General features: G+C 43.3%; 1 protein-coding gene and 1 long non-coding RNA gene across 6 annotated transcripts in view; one reads left to right on the top strand and one right to left on the bottom strand.

Annotated features, from left to right (window-relative positions):
* Nucleotides 1–16114, top strand: part of LOC111190604 (protein arginine N-methyltransferase 3) — a gene marked incomplete at its 5' end in the record, with an annotated part of 92811 nt that extends 76697 nt beyond the window's left edge. The window contains 3 exon segments of the mRNA XM_049473226.1: nucleotides 1679–1729; nucleotides 2917–3004; nucleotides 15044–16114. Coding sequence (XP_049329183.1) covers nucleotides 1679–1729; nucleotides 2917–3004; nucleotides 15044–15153 — 249 coding nt within the window.
* LOC125790232 (uncharacterized) lies at nucleotides 3203–5519 on the bottom strand. 5 transcript variants are annotated; one of them, XR_007430027.1, is made up of 8 exons: nucleotides 5477–5519; nucleotides 5172–5343; nucleotides 4742–4870; nucleotides 4222–4264; nucleotides 4050–4135; nucleotides 3707–3792; nucleotides 3323–3407; nucleotides 3203–3279 (listed from the first exon to the last, which is right to left on the bottom strand). It is a non-coding gene; the product is annotated as an uncharacterized LOC125790232 (long non-coding RNA). The 5 variants fall into 5 exon arrangements; XR_007430029.1 differs by lacking the exons at nucleotides 4742–4870; nucleotides 5477–5519 and adding an exon at nucleotides 3493–3535 and having other exon boundaries at nucleotides 4222–4283; nucleotides 5320–5361; XR_007430028.1 differs by lacking the exons at nucleotides 4742–4870; nucleotides 5477–5519 and having other exon boundaries at nucleotides 4222–4283; nucleotides 5320–5361.
* Nucleotides 16115–17771: the final 1657 nt, after the last annotated feature.

Here is a 17771-nt window from a genome sequence, read left to right as displayed (position 1 = left end):
TATCTCTCTCTCTCTGTTTATTACCCTCATTTATCTGCTTTCCTTTATCTCCTTTTCTTCTGTTCCTTTATTTCTCTCACTATTTTACCTCTCTCTCTCTCTCTCTCTCTCTCTCTCTCTCTCTCTCTCTCTCTCTCTCTCTCTCTTTTCCCCTGTGTATTGATTGTTCAGTGTGTGTGTGTGTGTGTGTGGCTCCGTGTTGTCAGCTGTGTCAGGATTAAAAGCTATTAGTTCTGCTTCATTGGTCGAGCGAGTGAGAGTCAGAGTGATAGAGTTGCTCTGCTCTTGTGGGACGGGTAGGGGTGGGGGTGCGGGTGGGGGTGGGTGTGGGGGTGGTGTTTAGGGGGTGGGAGCTGATATGAACAAAGGCAACACCAGTGCCGGACCTGATTCTGCCTAATTATTATTATTATTATTATTATTATTATGATTATTATTATTATTGTAGCAGTAATATTGTGTGGATGGAACTCTGTGGTGCACCCTGATGAAGTGTATCAGTTCCCAGCTGAGCTCACCACAGCTGTTCCTTCCCACTACACTCTTCTACCTGCTACACAGAGAAACTGCGTACAACTGAGATACACACTGTGTGCTTGTATGTGTGTGTGTGTTAGTGTGTGTTAGTGTGTGTGTGTTAGTGTGTGTTAGTGTGTGTTAGTGTGTGTTAGTGTGTGTTAGTGTGTGTTAGTGTGTGTGTGTTAGTGTGTGTTAGTGTGTGTGTGTTAGTGTGTGTTAGAGTATGTGTGTGTGTGGTGTTGTGTGGTGTTAGTGTGTGTTAGTGTGTGTGTGTGTGTGTGTGTGTGTGGTGTTGTGTGTGTTAGTGTGTGTGTTAGTGTGTGTGTTAGTGTGTGTGTTAGTGTGTGTGTGTTAGTGTGTGTTAGAGTATGTGTGTGTGTGTGTGTGTGTGCGGTATGTTAATATATTTGTTAGTGTGTGTGTTAGTGTGTGTTAGAGTGTGTGTTAGAGTGTGTTTGTGTTAGTGTGTGTGTGTTAGAGTGTTAGTGTGTGTGTGTGTGTGTGTGTGTGTGTGTTAGAGTGTTAGTGTGTGTGTGTGTGTGTGTGTGTTAGTGTGTGTGTGTGTTAGTGTGTGTGTGTGTTAGTGTGTGTGTGTTAGAGTGTTTGTGTGTGTGTGTGTGTGTGGTGTTGTGTGGTGTTAGTGTGTGTGTGTTAGTGTGTGTGTTAGTGTGTGTTAGAGTGTGTTTGTGTTAGTGTGTGTGTGTGGGTGTGTTAGAGTGTGTAAGAGTGTGTGTGTGTGTGTTTGGTGTTGTGTGGTGTGTTAGTGTGTGTGTTTGTGTGTGTGTGTGCGGTATGTTAATATATGTGTTAGTGTGTGTGTGTGTGTGTGCGGTATGTTAATATATGTGTTAGTGTGTGTGTGTGTGGTGTGTTAGTGTGTGTTTTAGTGTTTGTGTGTGTGTTAGAGTGTGTGTGTGTTAGTGTTTGTGTGTGTGTTAGAGTGTTAGTGTGTGTTAGATTGTGTAAGAGTGTGTGTGTGTGTGTGTGTGTGTGTGTGTGTGGTGTGTGTGTGTGTGTGTGTGTGTTAGAGTGTTAGTGTGTGCTAGAGTGTGTGTGTGTGTGTGTGTGTGTGTGTGTGTGTGTGTGTGTTAGAGTGTGTGTGTGTGTGTGTGTGTTTGTGTGTGTGGTGTGTTAACGTGTTTGTTGTGTTTGGTTTCAGGCTCTGGTCGGCTATTTTGACGTTTTCTTCGACAGCGGCTGTGTGAACAAGGTGAGTTTCAGCGCTGTGCACTTTAACAACAAACCAATTACACTCGCGCTTTTACACACTTTTCGCCCGGGGCACTCGCGCCGCACTGCTGACATCAGCACACGACTTCCACGGAAGAGGAATAAAACCACCCGGGTTCGAGAGAGAGAGAGAGAGAGAGAGAGAGCGCGAGAGAGAGAGAGAGCGCGCGAGAGAGAGAGCGCGCGTTCACAGCACTTTCCGGTTTCAGCTATACTCTGATAACTTTGATAATGGGTTTGTGAATGTGATTGCCATTTTTATCACTTCCCTGGAGGACAGCGATCATGTTATGGAATATTATGGAGCCTGAGAGGTGGAGTACAGAAGTTCAGAAACTGAATATTACATGTTGTGAGCAGGAGGACTGCTTCTCATCTGTCCTGCATTTCCTTATACTGTGGATCGGACCGATCTCAGTACGTTTTGTAGAAGTGTGTGTGTAGTGTGTGTTAATGTAAATCTGTTCAACTGATGCAGCCGTTTCCATCTTCCCACATTTAGCAGATGCAGCATATCAGTATAAAAGGAGAGCACAACTTAAACTATGGACAGTGTCAAACGCCTTTTATTCTGAAAAACTCAAAACTGTTTTGTATATGAACTAGTAATGAAATTCAAAGAATTAAATGTTAAAAGATTAAAAGTCCTGTAAAGTTAAGATCACTATCTTTGCACAGGAATGTTTTGCCCTATTTATTCTGAATTGAAGTAGTCTGTCATATTATTTAAACTTTGCAATTAAAAAGATCATTTTAATTCCATAAATGTTCAAAAGCATCCAGAATTTTAAGATAAGGATGGAAAAACATAGTGTTTTTCACTGCAGTGGATTTTAAGTGGCTCAAGGTTATAGTGATAGTTCAATTCATAAAAACACATAACGAAGCTAAAAACAGCTGCAGTCACCTCATTATTTCTGCACTAAACATGTAAAGGGTCATGCCTGCAAGCCACATATAATAAATGTGGTACAACTTAATATGAAGCTTGTTGCACTGTCCAGAGTGTTGGTTTCAGAGTGTTTTATACTCTAAAAGGAAAAAATCCTGTACTGTACGCATAAAGGAGATTTTATTAAATGTGACATTTAGGGGAAAAAAACTTTACAGACCTAAGGATAATTTTAAAATACTGATTCTTACTGTTTTATTGTTTTTGTTTTTCAGGTGATGTTCTCTACTTCTCCACATTGCACCAGAACCCACTGGAAGCAGACAGTTTTCCTGCTGGAGAATCCCGTTCCTGTCCAGTCAGGTCTGTTTCACTTGAAACCACATCTCACCGTGATGAACAAATGACGAGCATAGCCCCCTCACCCTCATAAAGTTGCTAGTAATACTACAGTGATATGCTACATGTCTTGGGACAGGAATTAATATTTTCATCGCCGCCCACTGCATCAGCAGTCTACTATGAGTGGTAATGCCTGTATATATTTCTGGTACACACACGACACTGTGGACCGAACTTCAACTCCCATAATTCACCTGCACCCACTATCATCCCTCACTCCAACTCCTATAATTCACCTACACCCACTATCAGACCCTCACTACAACTCCTATAATTCACCTACACCCACTATCAGCCCTCACTACAACTCCCATAATTCACCTGCACCCACTATCAGACCCTCACTACAACTCCCATAATTCACCTACACCCACTACCAGACCCTCACTACAACTCCCATAATTCCCCTGCACCCACAATCAGCCTTCACTACAACTCCCATAATTCACCTGCACCCACTATCAGACCCTCACTACAACTCCCATAATTCACCTACACCCACTATCAGACACTCACCATGACTCCCATAATTCGCCTGCACTCACTATCAGACCCTCACTACAACTCCCATAATTCACCTGCACCCACTACCAGACCCTCACTACAACTCCCATAATTCCCCTGCACCCACTATCAGCCTTCACTACAACTCCCATAATTCACCTGCACCCACTATCAGACCCTCACTACAACTCCCATAATTCACCTGCACCCACTATCAGACCCTCACTACAACTCCCATAATTCACCTGCACCCACTACCAGACCCTCACTACAACTCCCATAATTCCCCTGCACCCACTATCAGCCTTCACTACAACTCCCATAATTCACCTGCACCCACTATCAGACCCTCACTACAACTCCCATAATTCACCTGCACCCACTATCAGACCCTCACTACAACTCCCATAATTCCCCTGCACTCACTGCCAGACCCTCACTACAACTCCCATAATTCCCCTGCACTCACTGCCAGACCCTCACTACAACTCCCATAATTCACCTGCACCCACTATCAGACCCTCACTACAACTCCCATAATTCACCTGCACCCACTATCAGACCCTCACTACAACTCCCATAATTCACCTGCACCCACTATCAGACCCTCACTACAACTCCCATAATTCCCCTGCACTCACTATCAGAACCTCACTCCAACTCCCATAATTCACCTACACTCACTATCAGACCCTCACTACAACTCCCATAATTCCCCTGCACTCACTATCAGACCCTCACTACAACTCCCATAATTCATGTGCACCCACTATCAGACCCTCACTACAACTCCCATAATTCCCCTGCACCCACTATCAGACCCTCACTACAACTCCCATAATTCCCCTGCACTCACTACCAGACCCTCACTACAACTCCCATAATTCACCTGCACCCACTATCAGACCCTCACTACAACTCCCATAATTCACCTGCACCCACTATCAGAACCTCACTACAACTCCCATAATTCACCTGCACCCACTATCAGACTCTCACTACAACTCCCATAATTCACCTGCACCCACTGTCAGACCTACACTCACTATGACTCCCATAATTCCCCTGCACTCACTATCAGACCCTCACTACAACTCCCATAATTCACCTGCACCCACTATCAGACCCTCACTACAACTCCCATAATTCACCTGCACCCACTATCAGACCCTCACTACAACTCCCATAATTCACCTGCACCCACTATCAGACCCTCACTACAACTCCCATAATTCACCTGCACCCACTATCAGACCCTCACTACAACTCCCATAATTCCCCTGCACTCACTATCAGAACCTCACTCCAACTCCCATAATTCACCTGCACCCACTATCAGACCCTCACTACAACTCCCATAATTCCCCTGCACCCACTATCAGACCCTCACTACAACTCCCATAAATCCCCTGCACTCACTATCAGACCCTCACTACAACTCCCATAATTCATGTGCACCCACTATCAGACCCTCACTACAACTCCCATAATTCCCCTGCACCCACTATCAGACCCTCACTACAACTCCCATAATTCCCCTGCACTCACTACCAGACCCTCACTACAACTCCCATAATTCACCTGCACCCACTATCAGACCCTCACTACAACTCCCATAATTCACCTGCACCCACTATCTGACCCTCACTACAACTCCCATAATTCCCCAGCACTCACTATCAGACCCTCACTACAACTCCCATAATTCACCTGCACCCACTATCAGACCCTCACTACAACTCCCATAATTCCCCTGCACTCACTATCAGAACCTCACTACAACTCCCATAATTCACCTGCACCCACTATCAGACTCTCACTACAACTCCCATAATTCACCTGCACCCACTATCAGACCTACACTCACTATGACTCCCATAATTCCCCTGCACTCACTATCAGACCCTCACTACAACTCCCATAATTCACCTGCACCCACTATCAGACCCTCACTACAACTCCCATAATTCACCTGCACGTTTAGGATTTAGGCTAATTTAGGAAGAAATTATTAATCTATAGATCTATAGAGATCAGCTCTGTCCAAATCCTGGTGTATGGCTTCATCTGGTGATGTATTCTTTTAATATACCGGTAGGTTTTTTTCCCCACACACATGGACTGATGTGTGTGTGTGTGTGTGTGTTGTGAGTGATATGTGTATCTTATCTGTCTGCAGTGGAGTCAGAAATGTAAAGAGGCTATCTGTCAGTGATGGAGAGGGGTGTGTGTGTGTGAATGGATGTGCTGCAGGTGGATGTGCTGCAGGTGGATGGTGCTGCAGGGTGGATGTGACGCTGGTGGATGTGCTGCAGGTGGATGGTGCTGCAGGTGGATGTGACGCTGGTGGATGGTGCTGCAGGTGGATGGTGCTGCAGGTGGATGGTGCTGCAGGTGAATGTGCTGCTGGTGGATGTGCTGCAGGTGGATGGTGCTGCAGGTGGATGGTGCTGCAGGTGGATGTGACGCTGGTGGATGTGCTGCAGGTGGATGGTGCTGCTGGTGGATGTGCTGCAGGTGGATGTGACGCTGGTGGATGTGCTGCAGGTGGATGGTGCTGCTGGTGGATGTGCTGCAGGTGGATGGTGCTGCAGGTGGATGGTGCTGCAGGTGAATGTGCTGCTGGTGGATGGTGCTGCAGGTGGATGGTGCTGCAGGTGGATGGTGCTGCAGGTGGATGTGACGCTGGTGGATGTGCTGCAGGTGGATGGTGCTGCTGGTGGATGTGCTGCAGGTGGATGGTGCTGCAGGTGGATGTGCTGCTGGTGGATGGTGCTGCAGGTGGATGGTGCTGCAGGTGGATGTGACGCTGGTGGATGTGCTGCAGGTGGATGTGCTGCAGGTGGATGGTGCTGCAGGTGGATGGTGCTGCAGGTGGATGTGACGCTGGTGGATGGAGCTGCAGGTGGATGCTGCTGCAGGTGGATGGTGCTGCAGGTGGATGGTGCTGCAGGTGGATTTGCTGCTGGTGGATGGTGCTGCAGGTGGATGGTGCTGCTGGTGGATGGTGCTGCAGGTGGATGGTGCTGCAGGTGGATGTGCTGCAGGTGGATGTGCTGCAGGTGGATGTGACGCTGGTGGATGTGCTGCAGGTGGATGGTGCTGCTGGTGGATGTGCTGCAGGTGGATGTGCTGCAGGTGGATGGTGCTGCAGGTGGATGTGACGCTGGTGGATGTGCTGCAGGTGGATGGTGCTGCTGGTGGATGTGGTGCAGGTGGATGTGCTGCAGGTGGATGGTGCTGCAGGTGGATGTGCTGCAGGTGGATGGTGATGCAGGTGGATGGTGCTGCAGGTGGATGTGACACTGGTGGATGGTGCTGCAGGTGGATGGTGCTGCAGGTGGATGTGACGCTGGTGGATGGAGCTGCAGGTGGATGGTGATGCAGGTGGATGTGCTGCAGGTGGATGTGATGCTGGTGGATGGTGCTGCAGGTGGATGTGCTGCAGGTGGATGTGACGCTGGTGGATGTGACGCTGGTGGATGGAGCTGCAGGTGGATGGTGCTGCAGGTGGATGGTGCTGCAGGTGGATGTGCTGCAGGTGGATGGTGCTGCAGGTGGATGTGCTGCAGGTGGATGGAGCTGCAGGTGGATGGTGCTGCAGGTGGATGGTGCTGCAGGTGGATGGTGCTGCAGGTGGATGTGACGCTGGTGGATGGTGCTGCAGGTGGATGGTGCTGCAGGTGGATGTGACGCTGGTGGATGGTGCTGCAGGTGGATGGTGCTGCAGGTGGATGTGCTGCAGGTGGATGTGCTGCAGGTGGATGTGCTGCAGGTGGATGTGACGCTGGTGGATGGTGCTGCAGGTGGATGGTGCTGCAGGTGGATGTGCTGCAGGTGGATGTGCTGCAGGTGGATGTGCTGCAGGTGGATGGTTGTATATAAAGGTGGAGTGTTTAGTTGCAGTGGGATCAGGAGTGAAGGTGTGTACAGTCTGCATGTTAATTCTGGTCTCTTGTTATAGCGGTGCAGCATCACAAGATGGCACTCAACATGTTCTTTTGACACCTGCTGCTCTGTAATTAAACACACTCTTGTTTTAACAGCTATCATTTATCCTCCAGTGAGAGAGCTGAGCACTGGCAGAAGGAAGAATGGCTGAAATCAGCAGATATCACACAGTGTTGTTTATTGTGTTTGCAGGATCTGTTCCTTCTGTTGGTTTAATGAGGAAAACAACAGAATATTCCATCAGTACCTGAGACTTAACCTCGACTCCTGAACACAGGACGGGGTCTTCAGTAAAGGCTGTAGTTTCAGGACAGCTGCAGGAACAGTTTGGATGTTTTACTGGTTCATGGTCAGGATGAAGGATTATTTGGATTATGTTTAGTTGTGACTCAAGTCCAGTCTTGAGCTCATAAATGAGCGGTGTTTCTCAGGGTGAAAGTCCGGACCGTGGTCTGAACTGAGGTTCACGTGTTCAATACATTGTGTATATTTGGTTTGTTTATTTTGTTTTCACACTGCAGTTTAGGGAGCGCACCAAGTGTGATACTAAATCCTTTCATCATCACTTACATATCGATGCGTTTTCCTTAACCTGGCACTGATTGGTTTTAGAAGGACGTGCGTCTGACGTTGGCGTGTTGATGATAATTCAGCGGGTGGTTCATTCGGGGGGAGGCCTTTCCAGAGCTCGTCCTGAAGCAGCTGTATCCACGCCTCATTTTTCTTGCTTTTCCTGTTATTTTGAGAGGGTACTGAATGCAGCCTGCAGGAAGGCGGAGTTGGACGTCCAGCTCCGCCCACTTTGTTAGCATCATGCCGTCCAGTCCCGCCCACTTTGTCAGCATCATGTTGTAGCTCCGCCTCTGAACAGAAGTAAACAATGTACAGGGCAGTTAGTGGACTTTAAATATAATGCGCCGCGTCGTTCGGCTTAAATACTGTGTTACACTACAAGCTTCGAGACTGACGAGGCGTGGCGTGGACAAAGTGGGCGGGACTGGATGCGCCGGACGTCTAACTCTGCCTTCCCGCAGGCTGCAGTCAGTAGTTGGTTATTTTTCTTCTTCTGCTGCCGTTGTTGAGGAACGCCTGCTCAGCTTCCTATAATTGGTCCGAAAGTTCGAACCATCCAGAAAAGCGCTTTCACACTGCAGGAGAACCGGACCATGGTTCAGAAGATCCGGTCCTTTGGTCCGGACCGTGGTTCGCGGCCCCTTTCACACCTGCTACTTTGGTTCGGACCAAACTGAAAAGTCCGAAAGTCCGGACCAAACGAGGCAGGTGTGAAAGCACCCTCAATCTCGTTTGGACATGGGTTCTGTATATTATTTACCTTGTATGATGCAAGAATAAAAGACAGAATGTACATTCTGTGCTTAATTTATGGTCCTGGTATTGGTCTTGACTTATCTCTAGTGATCTAGACTACAACAGTAATTAATAACTTAGTGTAGAGAACAGTTGCACGCTGACTGGTGAAGAAACTTGGTTAAGAAATGGTTTAGCTATTGTAGATGAGAGAAGTGGCCAGCTTAAAGAAGATGCTGTAATTCAGACAGACAGAATATGAGGGTTCTTCTCACGGCTCGTGTTGTTCAAGATCAAGACCATTTGTTTTTTCTTGTCCCTCTCTGTGGCGCAGCTCTGCTAAATGATGAAGTCTGTCGTATCGTAATGGGAATCGGGGAGATGTCATCTGATGTGCAGATGGATGACGCTCTGCTGCCCGATCTCTCGTGTCCAATCCAGGGTTATAAATGACCCCAGTTCTGCTCAGGCTGGCCACGGGCCTCTTCTAGACAGCGTGTGCTCCGGCCGGCTGCCGATAAGAAATGCGTCAGCTGTGCGAGTGTTGATTTGACGTTACCGATGACCACACCTGATAAAAAAAGGCCAAGTGGTATGCTTTAACACTGCTGCATATTCTGTTGTGCGATAACTGTTAAAAAATGCTGAGGATAAAATAGAAGACGGAGTGGAACATTTTAGATTTCAGCTCACTGTTACCACGCATCCGTTTAAAAAAACAGGCTGACCAGCTTTAGTTCACACTCCCTTTACCTAAATCTAAATGACATGTAGAGTGTGATATTAATTTTCTTATTTATATCATAAATTGTCTATATTGTAGATTAATATTAATCACATGAACTATTAACACGATGTGAATTAATATGAAATTAATTACGTAGTAAACAGTAAAAAGTGTTATTCCTCCACATTAATCCCCTGATTTAAACCTGATGAACTGAGATGGTGATTTGAGGTGATTTAATTGGGATGAGCTGGAGCTTCACAGCATGAAGAACAAGCAGCAGCTATTGTTCAGCACCTCCAGAAACTCCTTCCTTCAGGACGCTGAGAGAACGATTCCAGGTGACTCTTCCTCATAAAGATACTGAGATTAAAATACCAACAATGTGCAGATCTGCTCTCAAAGATAAATGTGATACTTTGAAGAATCTAAAGTATAAAAAAAATCTGGTTTGTTTTACACTTTTTGTTTACTAAATAATTACTGTGTTCCTGTATAGCTTTAATATATCCTTCAATATTCCATTTACAATGTAACAAATCAGAAAAAGAAGGAAAACACGTTGAATTGAGTACTGTAATATATTGTATATTTTTGTGAATATTTTATTATATATTTTCATTGGACAACACTAAAGATATGACACTTTCATACATTTTACATTTACTGTGCCCTCAAAATAACTCAACACACAGCTAATAATGTCTAAACCCCTGACAACATAAGTAAGTACACCTTTAAGTGAAAATGCCCAAATTATGCCCAAATTATTCCCAATTTACCATTTTGCCTCACCAGTGTCATATGACTGATTAGTGTTACTTAAGTGTGAATGTGGAGCAGGGCTGTAGAATTTGGAGTTTTGAGTTCAATACACTAATACAAGAAAACAGAATGAGAAACAGAATTGTTTCTCTCCACAAAGATGGCCTAGCAACTGAGATCAGCATGATGGTCAGGGTCGTACAGCAGTTTTCCAGGATGGTTTCCACTCAGAACATGCCACCAGGGTTGAGCTATGAAGTCCACATGTAATATCCAGATGTTGGCTTTAAAAGATAGATGCATGAGTACTGCCAGAATTGCTATAGAGCTTGAAGAAGTGGAAGGTCAGCCTGCAGTGCTCAGGCCATACGCCACACACTGCATCAGCTCTGTCTGCAGGGAACGACCCCAAAAAGAAGCCTCTTCTGACGCTGATGTACAAGAAAGACCACAAACAGTTTCCTGGAAACAAGCAGTTTAAGAGCTTGGATTACTGAAACCATGTACTGTGGTCTAACAAGATCAAAATATGTTGTTTGGCTTAGATGGTGTCCAGCACGTATGGTCTGGGGCTGTATAAGTGCTTCCAGCACTCGGGAGCTAAAATCCAACATCTACTGTGAGATACTAAAGCAGAGCATGATCCCCTTCCTTCGGGAACTGAGCTACATGGCAGTTTTCCAACATGTTAACGACCCCAAACACACCCGGAGATGACAACTGTTTCGCTGATGAACCTGAAAATAAAGTTAATGGACTGATCAAGCATGTCTTCAGACCTAAACCCTAGTGAGCATCTGTAGGGCATCCTCAAACAGAACGTGGAGGAGCGCAAGGTCTCGAATATTTACCAGCTTGTGATTCTAGTGTAAAGCTCTAGTGACCTCCATGCCCAAGAGTGTTCAGGTGGTAAATAGTGGTGGCCACACAAAATATTGACACTGGGCACAATTTGACCATTTTAATGTGTAATGTTTAGACATTAATGGCTGTTTTAAATTATTTTAAGGGCACAGCAAATTTAGAACAAAAGTAATACAGGCTGTACACTTACTATTTTACAATGTATCAAAGTGTCATATATTCAGCGTCCCATGAAAAGATATAATAAAATATTTACACAAATGTGCGTTGTATGCTCCCTTTTGTGAGATGCTGTAATGTGGTAATTTTTTAAGATAAAAACTTTAAATTCAAAATAGGTTGAAATGCCTATTAGTTTTATTATTCGGGCTAATAAAAACAGCATGTTTAACCAGTGTAGCATTTATATATTTTATCTGTTTAAAACACAATTAGTTGCAGATTATAGCTTCTTGCACTAATGATGGGAAAGTAGGAGGGAACGGGAAAATGAGAGCATAAGGCAGACACTGAACAGAGAAAAATTAAGAGTGGATCTCCTTAACTCCTTTTTTACGAGAGCTGTGTAGTTAGTCTAACTTAGTTTATAGAACACATAAGGCAAAAAACTGTTGGACTCTGTGTGAGACTTAAAATCATATGTTTCTTTCTCTAAAATGTACTCTGTGTCAAAGAACCTTGCATTTATCTGATGAAATATCAAGAAAAACAGAATCAGAATCAGTCAACAGAGAGAGGCGTGTGCTGTAGGTGGAGCACAGCAGGTGTTGGGTAATATCTGTCACTTCATAATGAGAATGAGAAGGGAGGTATCGAGCACTAAACAGAAGCCTTTGAAGAAGAACTCTTGGAAACGTCTCGTTTTCTCTCTCAGAGCCATCCATTAAAACCGTCTTCATTTGTCATGCTTTGCTTAATTTGCATGGGCCATTACAAGTAGAAGATGAAAAACGTTCTTGAGAAGCTTCTTCTCTTCTGCAGTCACGTACTGATCCGGTTAGCCAAAAAAACGATTCATGAAAAAAGTGTTGTTTTAATTTCTTGTTATAGACAAAATCTGCTCATAATAGTATTTTTAAGTTTATTCATATTTTGTTTGCACATTAAATAAGGTGTCTTTATTGTCTGTGCAGTTGCACTTTCACATTACATGCATTCATTTTTAGTAGATACTGAATAATTTATATTGAATAAACCATAAAAAAACGATAATGTTGCATTTATTAGCATGTTTTATCGAGTAAAGGTTTGCAGAGGTAAAGCTGTAAACTGTTCTGTTTGAATAGTTGGTGTAGTTTGTATAGTAAACTGTGGGAGTTTGGAAGGAATCACTGTAAATCCAGCTTTTGCATGCCTGCATCATGATTGGTTGAACCATGAACAGCGTCACATTTAGCTTGGCTCCGCCCCAAAGATCGTAATTCTTTTAAAGCACTGGTCGTGACTGCGGTGTTGGAAGGACCTTGAGGTGTCCGAGAGTTCGCCTTGGACGGGAGGGGCGGGGCTGTTTGGGAGTGAAGGAGAGAGCGATGCTGAATCTGCTGTGGGTTTATTGTTGAGCTGAGCAGTGCAGTGGGATCTGAGGTGTGTGTGTGAGATGTAGAGGTGCAGCAGTGTTTAGCGTTAGTTCCCTGAGTAACTTTTTGATGAGACCATTGTATCTTTTATGTAAGTAAAAAAAAATAAAAAATACATATTAACTGTTCTAACTATTCTAACTAACAGGCTCACGAGAAACAGAAAACACTTTTTTCAATATTTAAGCCATAATATATTGAGTAAAAAGTTGCTTGGAGGACCCTCTGTAGTCACCGGGTTGAAAGTTTCTTAACATTTTTAGCAATTTTTTAATAAATATATGTATATATGTTGTCTGAAAAATCTAGAAACTAAGAATGTATTCAAATGTTTTAATATATCCTATAAACAATGTATAATGTTTTACTAGAGTTTGTAGCTCTTAATGTTGTAGTAATTTCCAGACAAAGTAGATGTGTCTAGAAATTTAATAAGTTAAGTTAAATATTGTGGTATATTTCTGGGAGTAGAAATTATTGGGAAAATAACAAAATATTTTTTTTTCTGACAGTAGTTTAAATGAATAACAGGGTTGAAATAATTTGGCAAATGCACAAAATATCCCCTTCCTCTTAATGATTATTTAACCTATTTCAATTTATTTAAATAAAAAAAAATTTCATTGTAGATTCTCTGAAAGCTCTTTTTGACGAGGCATTGCTCACTTACACGTATCTTCTTGTGTGGAGTAAACTTAAAAGGTTCGAGAGTTTTTTTTCAGTCACATTAAATCTAGTGCAAAAGCCTCCAAACTAGCAAGTCCACCTGACTCTTATAAGCTGTTTATGATCATTAACACAAGGGTTAAAATATGTGGCTCTGTGAAGTTGTTCTCAATGATGATATAAATTATGATAATTTTATTAGGCACATATTTGTCAATACTCTTGACTTCTTGCAGAAAACCATGAAATTCCAAAAGGTCCACATACTTTTTCTTGCCACCGTAGAAATGCCTCTATCTCATCTTTCCTAAATTGTGGGCAATATTAGCCTCGTAGCAGCTGATCGACTATGTTAAGGGCACTTTTTTTTTTGTCACTTTAAGACTCCGATTAGGCAGTGCTGGATCACGTTCCTCTGAATTTGAAGAGCGCATAGAGATGTTTCAGAGCGCCTCATTTCTCATTACGGCCTTGGTCGCTCTTGGTTGGGTTGCCATGTTTAATGCAAATTCCGCTGTGATGTACGACCCTTCTCCAGCATCAGCACTCTCTCCCTCCTCCATTTCCATGCATGGGTGACGTCCTGCTCCTGCACCGCATGCTTACTGAGGTCTTTCAAAAGCAGAGCAGTGCTAGACATTCTTTAGCAGAGCCCATAGACTGTGTGTAGCTGGACAGAGCATCGTCTCTCCAAAGTGAAGCCAACACAGGTCGGGCGCCCCCTGCTGTTCAGTTGCAGAATGCTGTGCAACCCCACCCACCCCCATAGGTTTCTTTCAAATTTCAATCACATTATTTTCTAATATACTGTAATTCTACCTCCATTATTTAAATGCAGCAGCTAGTGTAACCTCTGCTTATATTGTTAATTTTTATATCCCCACAGAACTCGTTTTTAAAAGGTTATTCAGCTCTATTTAAAAAGATGTGGTTATTGTAAAAGGGCTGGGTTACACCTAGCCGGGGTGGGACCAATGACTGTATGGGAGGACTGTAGACTGTGTGAGCTCTGTGGAGGCAGCCCTCAGGGGCGGGGTTATTTAAATGAGTAGGCGGTCTCTCCACAGTCTTTCTCCCTCCTCTGGTCTCTACTGCGCAGACTCGGGTTTTAGGATCGCCAACATGGAGGAAGATTTTGGCTTCATTTTCATTGAATGAATGTGAACGGCGACACGGAGTCCATCTTTTTTACAGTCTCTGCCGTCTCTGTTAACAGCAAGTATTTCTCTACCTTAAGGGCCCTAGCGTACAACCTGTGCAAGGCGCGTAGCGTGGCACGTTGCCATCGTACAACGTGCAGAAAGTTTTGAGAAGATATGAAAATAGACTGTTTTCACGTCTTCTCAAAACGTTCCGCACGTTGTACCTCCACAGTTCAAGCATTGTTAAAATAGCGTTGGACTTTAGGAATATATTAACTTCGATGGGCGTAGTGGTCTGGAAATGGCATGTGTTCAGGTACATTTTTGGCGTGTTTCTGCAAGAAAAACTTTTCTTTGAAATGCAAGTTCAACAAAACAAAACACTTTAGGTTATTTACGTTATGTCTGGTGAATAAATGTAAACCTGTTCAGTTAAAACATTAATTTTGTTCATTTTCATTTTAGTGCAAGTTTCTTGTTTACTTTTTGTGTCCAGGGGATGAGCTGCTGGGCCAAATCATGGTTCGGAAGAACAGAAAGGACCCCCGGTCGCTGCTGGTAACTCTGAGCCTCGCTGGCCGGAAGCAGACGTACAGCCTTCAGTGAAAACCTTCGGTTTCAGAGGCTGACATCCATCACCAGTACCTTCAAAGTGTCTCTCTGTGTCGGTTCATGTACAATACTGATGTGAGAGGTTGCTTTCGGAGCTCTGATTACCAATAAAGCTTACGGTGCTACTCTGTGATTGGTAAAAGACTTCATTTCCATATAGAAACTATACCATATCAGTATGTGATGGCTAATATCACAATTCCTGTTAACTGACAATATATTGGTTTTACTTCTGTTAGTTATATATTTGGAGTAGTAACGGTTCACGTTATGTGGGCACTTAGATTGGACATAATTTTCTGAACATACCCTTAATGATCACAATCTGTACTATGAAGTTTTTTCTAAATTTTCAGTTTGAGATGAATATATTCATTGTGGAAAAGGAATATTGACAACTTTGCCACTATATTTGCTGTCATGTGAATCTAAGTAGGTTTTATTAGAAATGCTCATAATGATCTTTTTACATATAAAAGTAATTTAGCTTTAGTTTAGCTGTAAAAACCAAACTTTTTGCAGGTTTCAGCCATCACCTCTGTGAACAGAAATAGAACATTAATTTGTTTCTCACCAAATCCACTGTGAATTAATTCGTTTACATCTTAAGTGTTTATTCCATACTCCAGTGTAAAACGGATCTTGTCAATTTGGCACAGAACGAATTAAATTGGATTCTTATTTTAAATCACCTTCCTGCAGTCCTGCTAATCTGTGCCCTGAATCTGAACATTAGAACCGCTATAGTCCATTTATCTCCATCTGTTTCCAGACCTAGCAGCCAGTCAGCTGCTTTAGAGAATGCTGACAGCAGATTTGTATGTGCATACCTCACTGGACTGCACTGCTGATACTACAACAGGGCTCAGAAACCACATTATGAATTCTAATCATGTGACAGAAATCTATGTTTGACTGTTTTTGCTTAATAAAGTTTTGTCTGCTCTCTTCTAAATATTTCTGTGATATTTTTTGTCTCCTAAGCACAAATTGTGTTTTCAGTCAAGTGCTTCAACAGTAAAGTAAATGGCTATTGCTGCATGTTATGTTAAATAACTTAAGTCATTGACATTCAGATTTTGTGAAAACTCATTAAACCTAAAAAAAAGTGATGTTTTTCTAAAGAAAGTTCCCATTTTCCTTTCTATTTCCTTTTTTAATAATTTATATTATTTACCTAATAATGACTTCATTAGACTTACTCTTATCACAAAAGGGAAAAATAAGGTGGGGGGCAATGAAGTAATTATATTAGTCTCGTGTCTAATTAACGACTGATCACTGAGACTGTGTTATCTCGGGGTCAAGGAGGTTCACCGTGCCCGATGAGCCCAAACTTAATGACACAAGACTGCAGTGATTTATTCCTGATTAGATAAGCTGTGTTACTTTGACTGATTCAAAAATGTACCACTGGCTTTCCATAATGAAATGCTGAGAAGAAAGCCAGCCACATTTGTCTTCTGCAGCTCCATGCCTTAATTACGATCTGATAATCACACAGATACTGGACAGGGAGCTTCAGGCGTAGGCCACTGGAGCTGCTTTAGTGGGACGTCCTGTGATGTTCCTCCACTGGCAGTAAGGAAGAAGGTGTGGAAGAGACAAAGGGACAGTAGAGCAGAAATCAATTACAATTATTCTCTGTTGACAAAGTAATTAAAGGCAGACTGGGCAGCGGGGGGGAGGCTTTATCACTCAGTAGATTTATGATAGGGGCTGCAGTGCGCATGTGTGATCAACATGCTAAGCACACTCAAACCACTGAAACAAAAATTGGTCAGTTCCAGACCCCTTCAACCCCCCCGGTCCTTTTTATCTCTTACACAAAGCCACAATGACAATGTCTGATGGTGGTGCTGTAGTTTGTTTGTGGTGAAAATGTGATCAGATTTTAATCTTTGAACTAAACTGCCTTCTGCAGTCTACAGTGGTGTGAAAAGTGTTTCCCCCTTCCTGATTTCTTAATTTTTTGCATGTTTGTCACACTTAAATGTTTCGGAACATCAAACCAATTTACATATTAGTCAAAGACAACAAAGGTAAACACAAAATGCTATTTTTAAATGAGGATGTTTATTATTAAGGGAGAAAAAAAAATCCAAACCTACATGACCCTGTGTGAAAAAGTGATTGCCCCCTTGTTAAAACATACCGTCACTGTGGTTTCTGACCCCTGAGTACACTGTCTCCAGCCACACCCAGGCCTGATTATTGCCACACCTGTTCTCAATCAAGAATCACTTAAATAGAACCTGCCTGACAAAGTGAAAGATCTCCACCAAAAGATCCTTAAAAGCTCCACATCATGCAGAGATCCAAAGAAATTCAGGAACAATTGAGAAAGAAGGTAATTGAGATCTATCAGTCTGGAAAGTGTTATAAAGCTATTTCCAAAGCTTTGGAAATCCAGAGAACCACAGTGAGAGCCATTGTCCACTAATGGTGAAGACATGGAACAGTGGTGAACCTTCCCAGGAGTGTCCGGTGGCCCAAAATTACAGCAAGAGTGCAGCAATGACTCATCCAAGAGGTCACAAAAGACCCACAACCAGATTCAAAGAACTGCAGGGCCATGTAGGTTTTTCTCTCTTAATAATAAACACCTTCAT

The sequence above is a fragment of the Astyanax mexicanus genome, unplaced genomic scaffold (assembly GCF_023375975.1).
Source record: "Astyanax mexicanus isolate ESR-SI-001 unplaced genomic scaffold, AstMex3_surface scaffold_35, whole genome shotgun sequence".
NCBI lineage: Eukaryota > Metazoa > Chordata > Actinopteri > Characiformes > Acestrorhamphidae > Astyanax > Astyanax mexicanus.
Note: the sequence above shows the minus strand (reverse complement) of the source record. Positions and strands in the feature narration are given on the sequence as shown.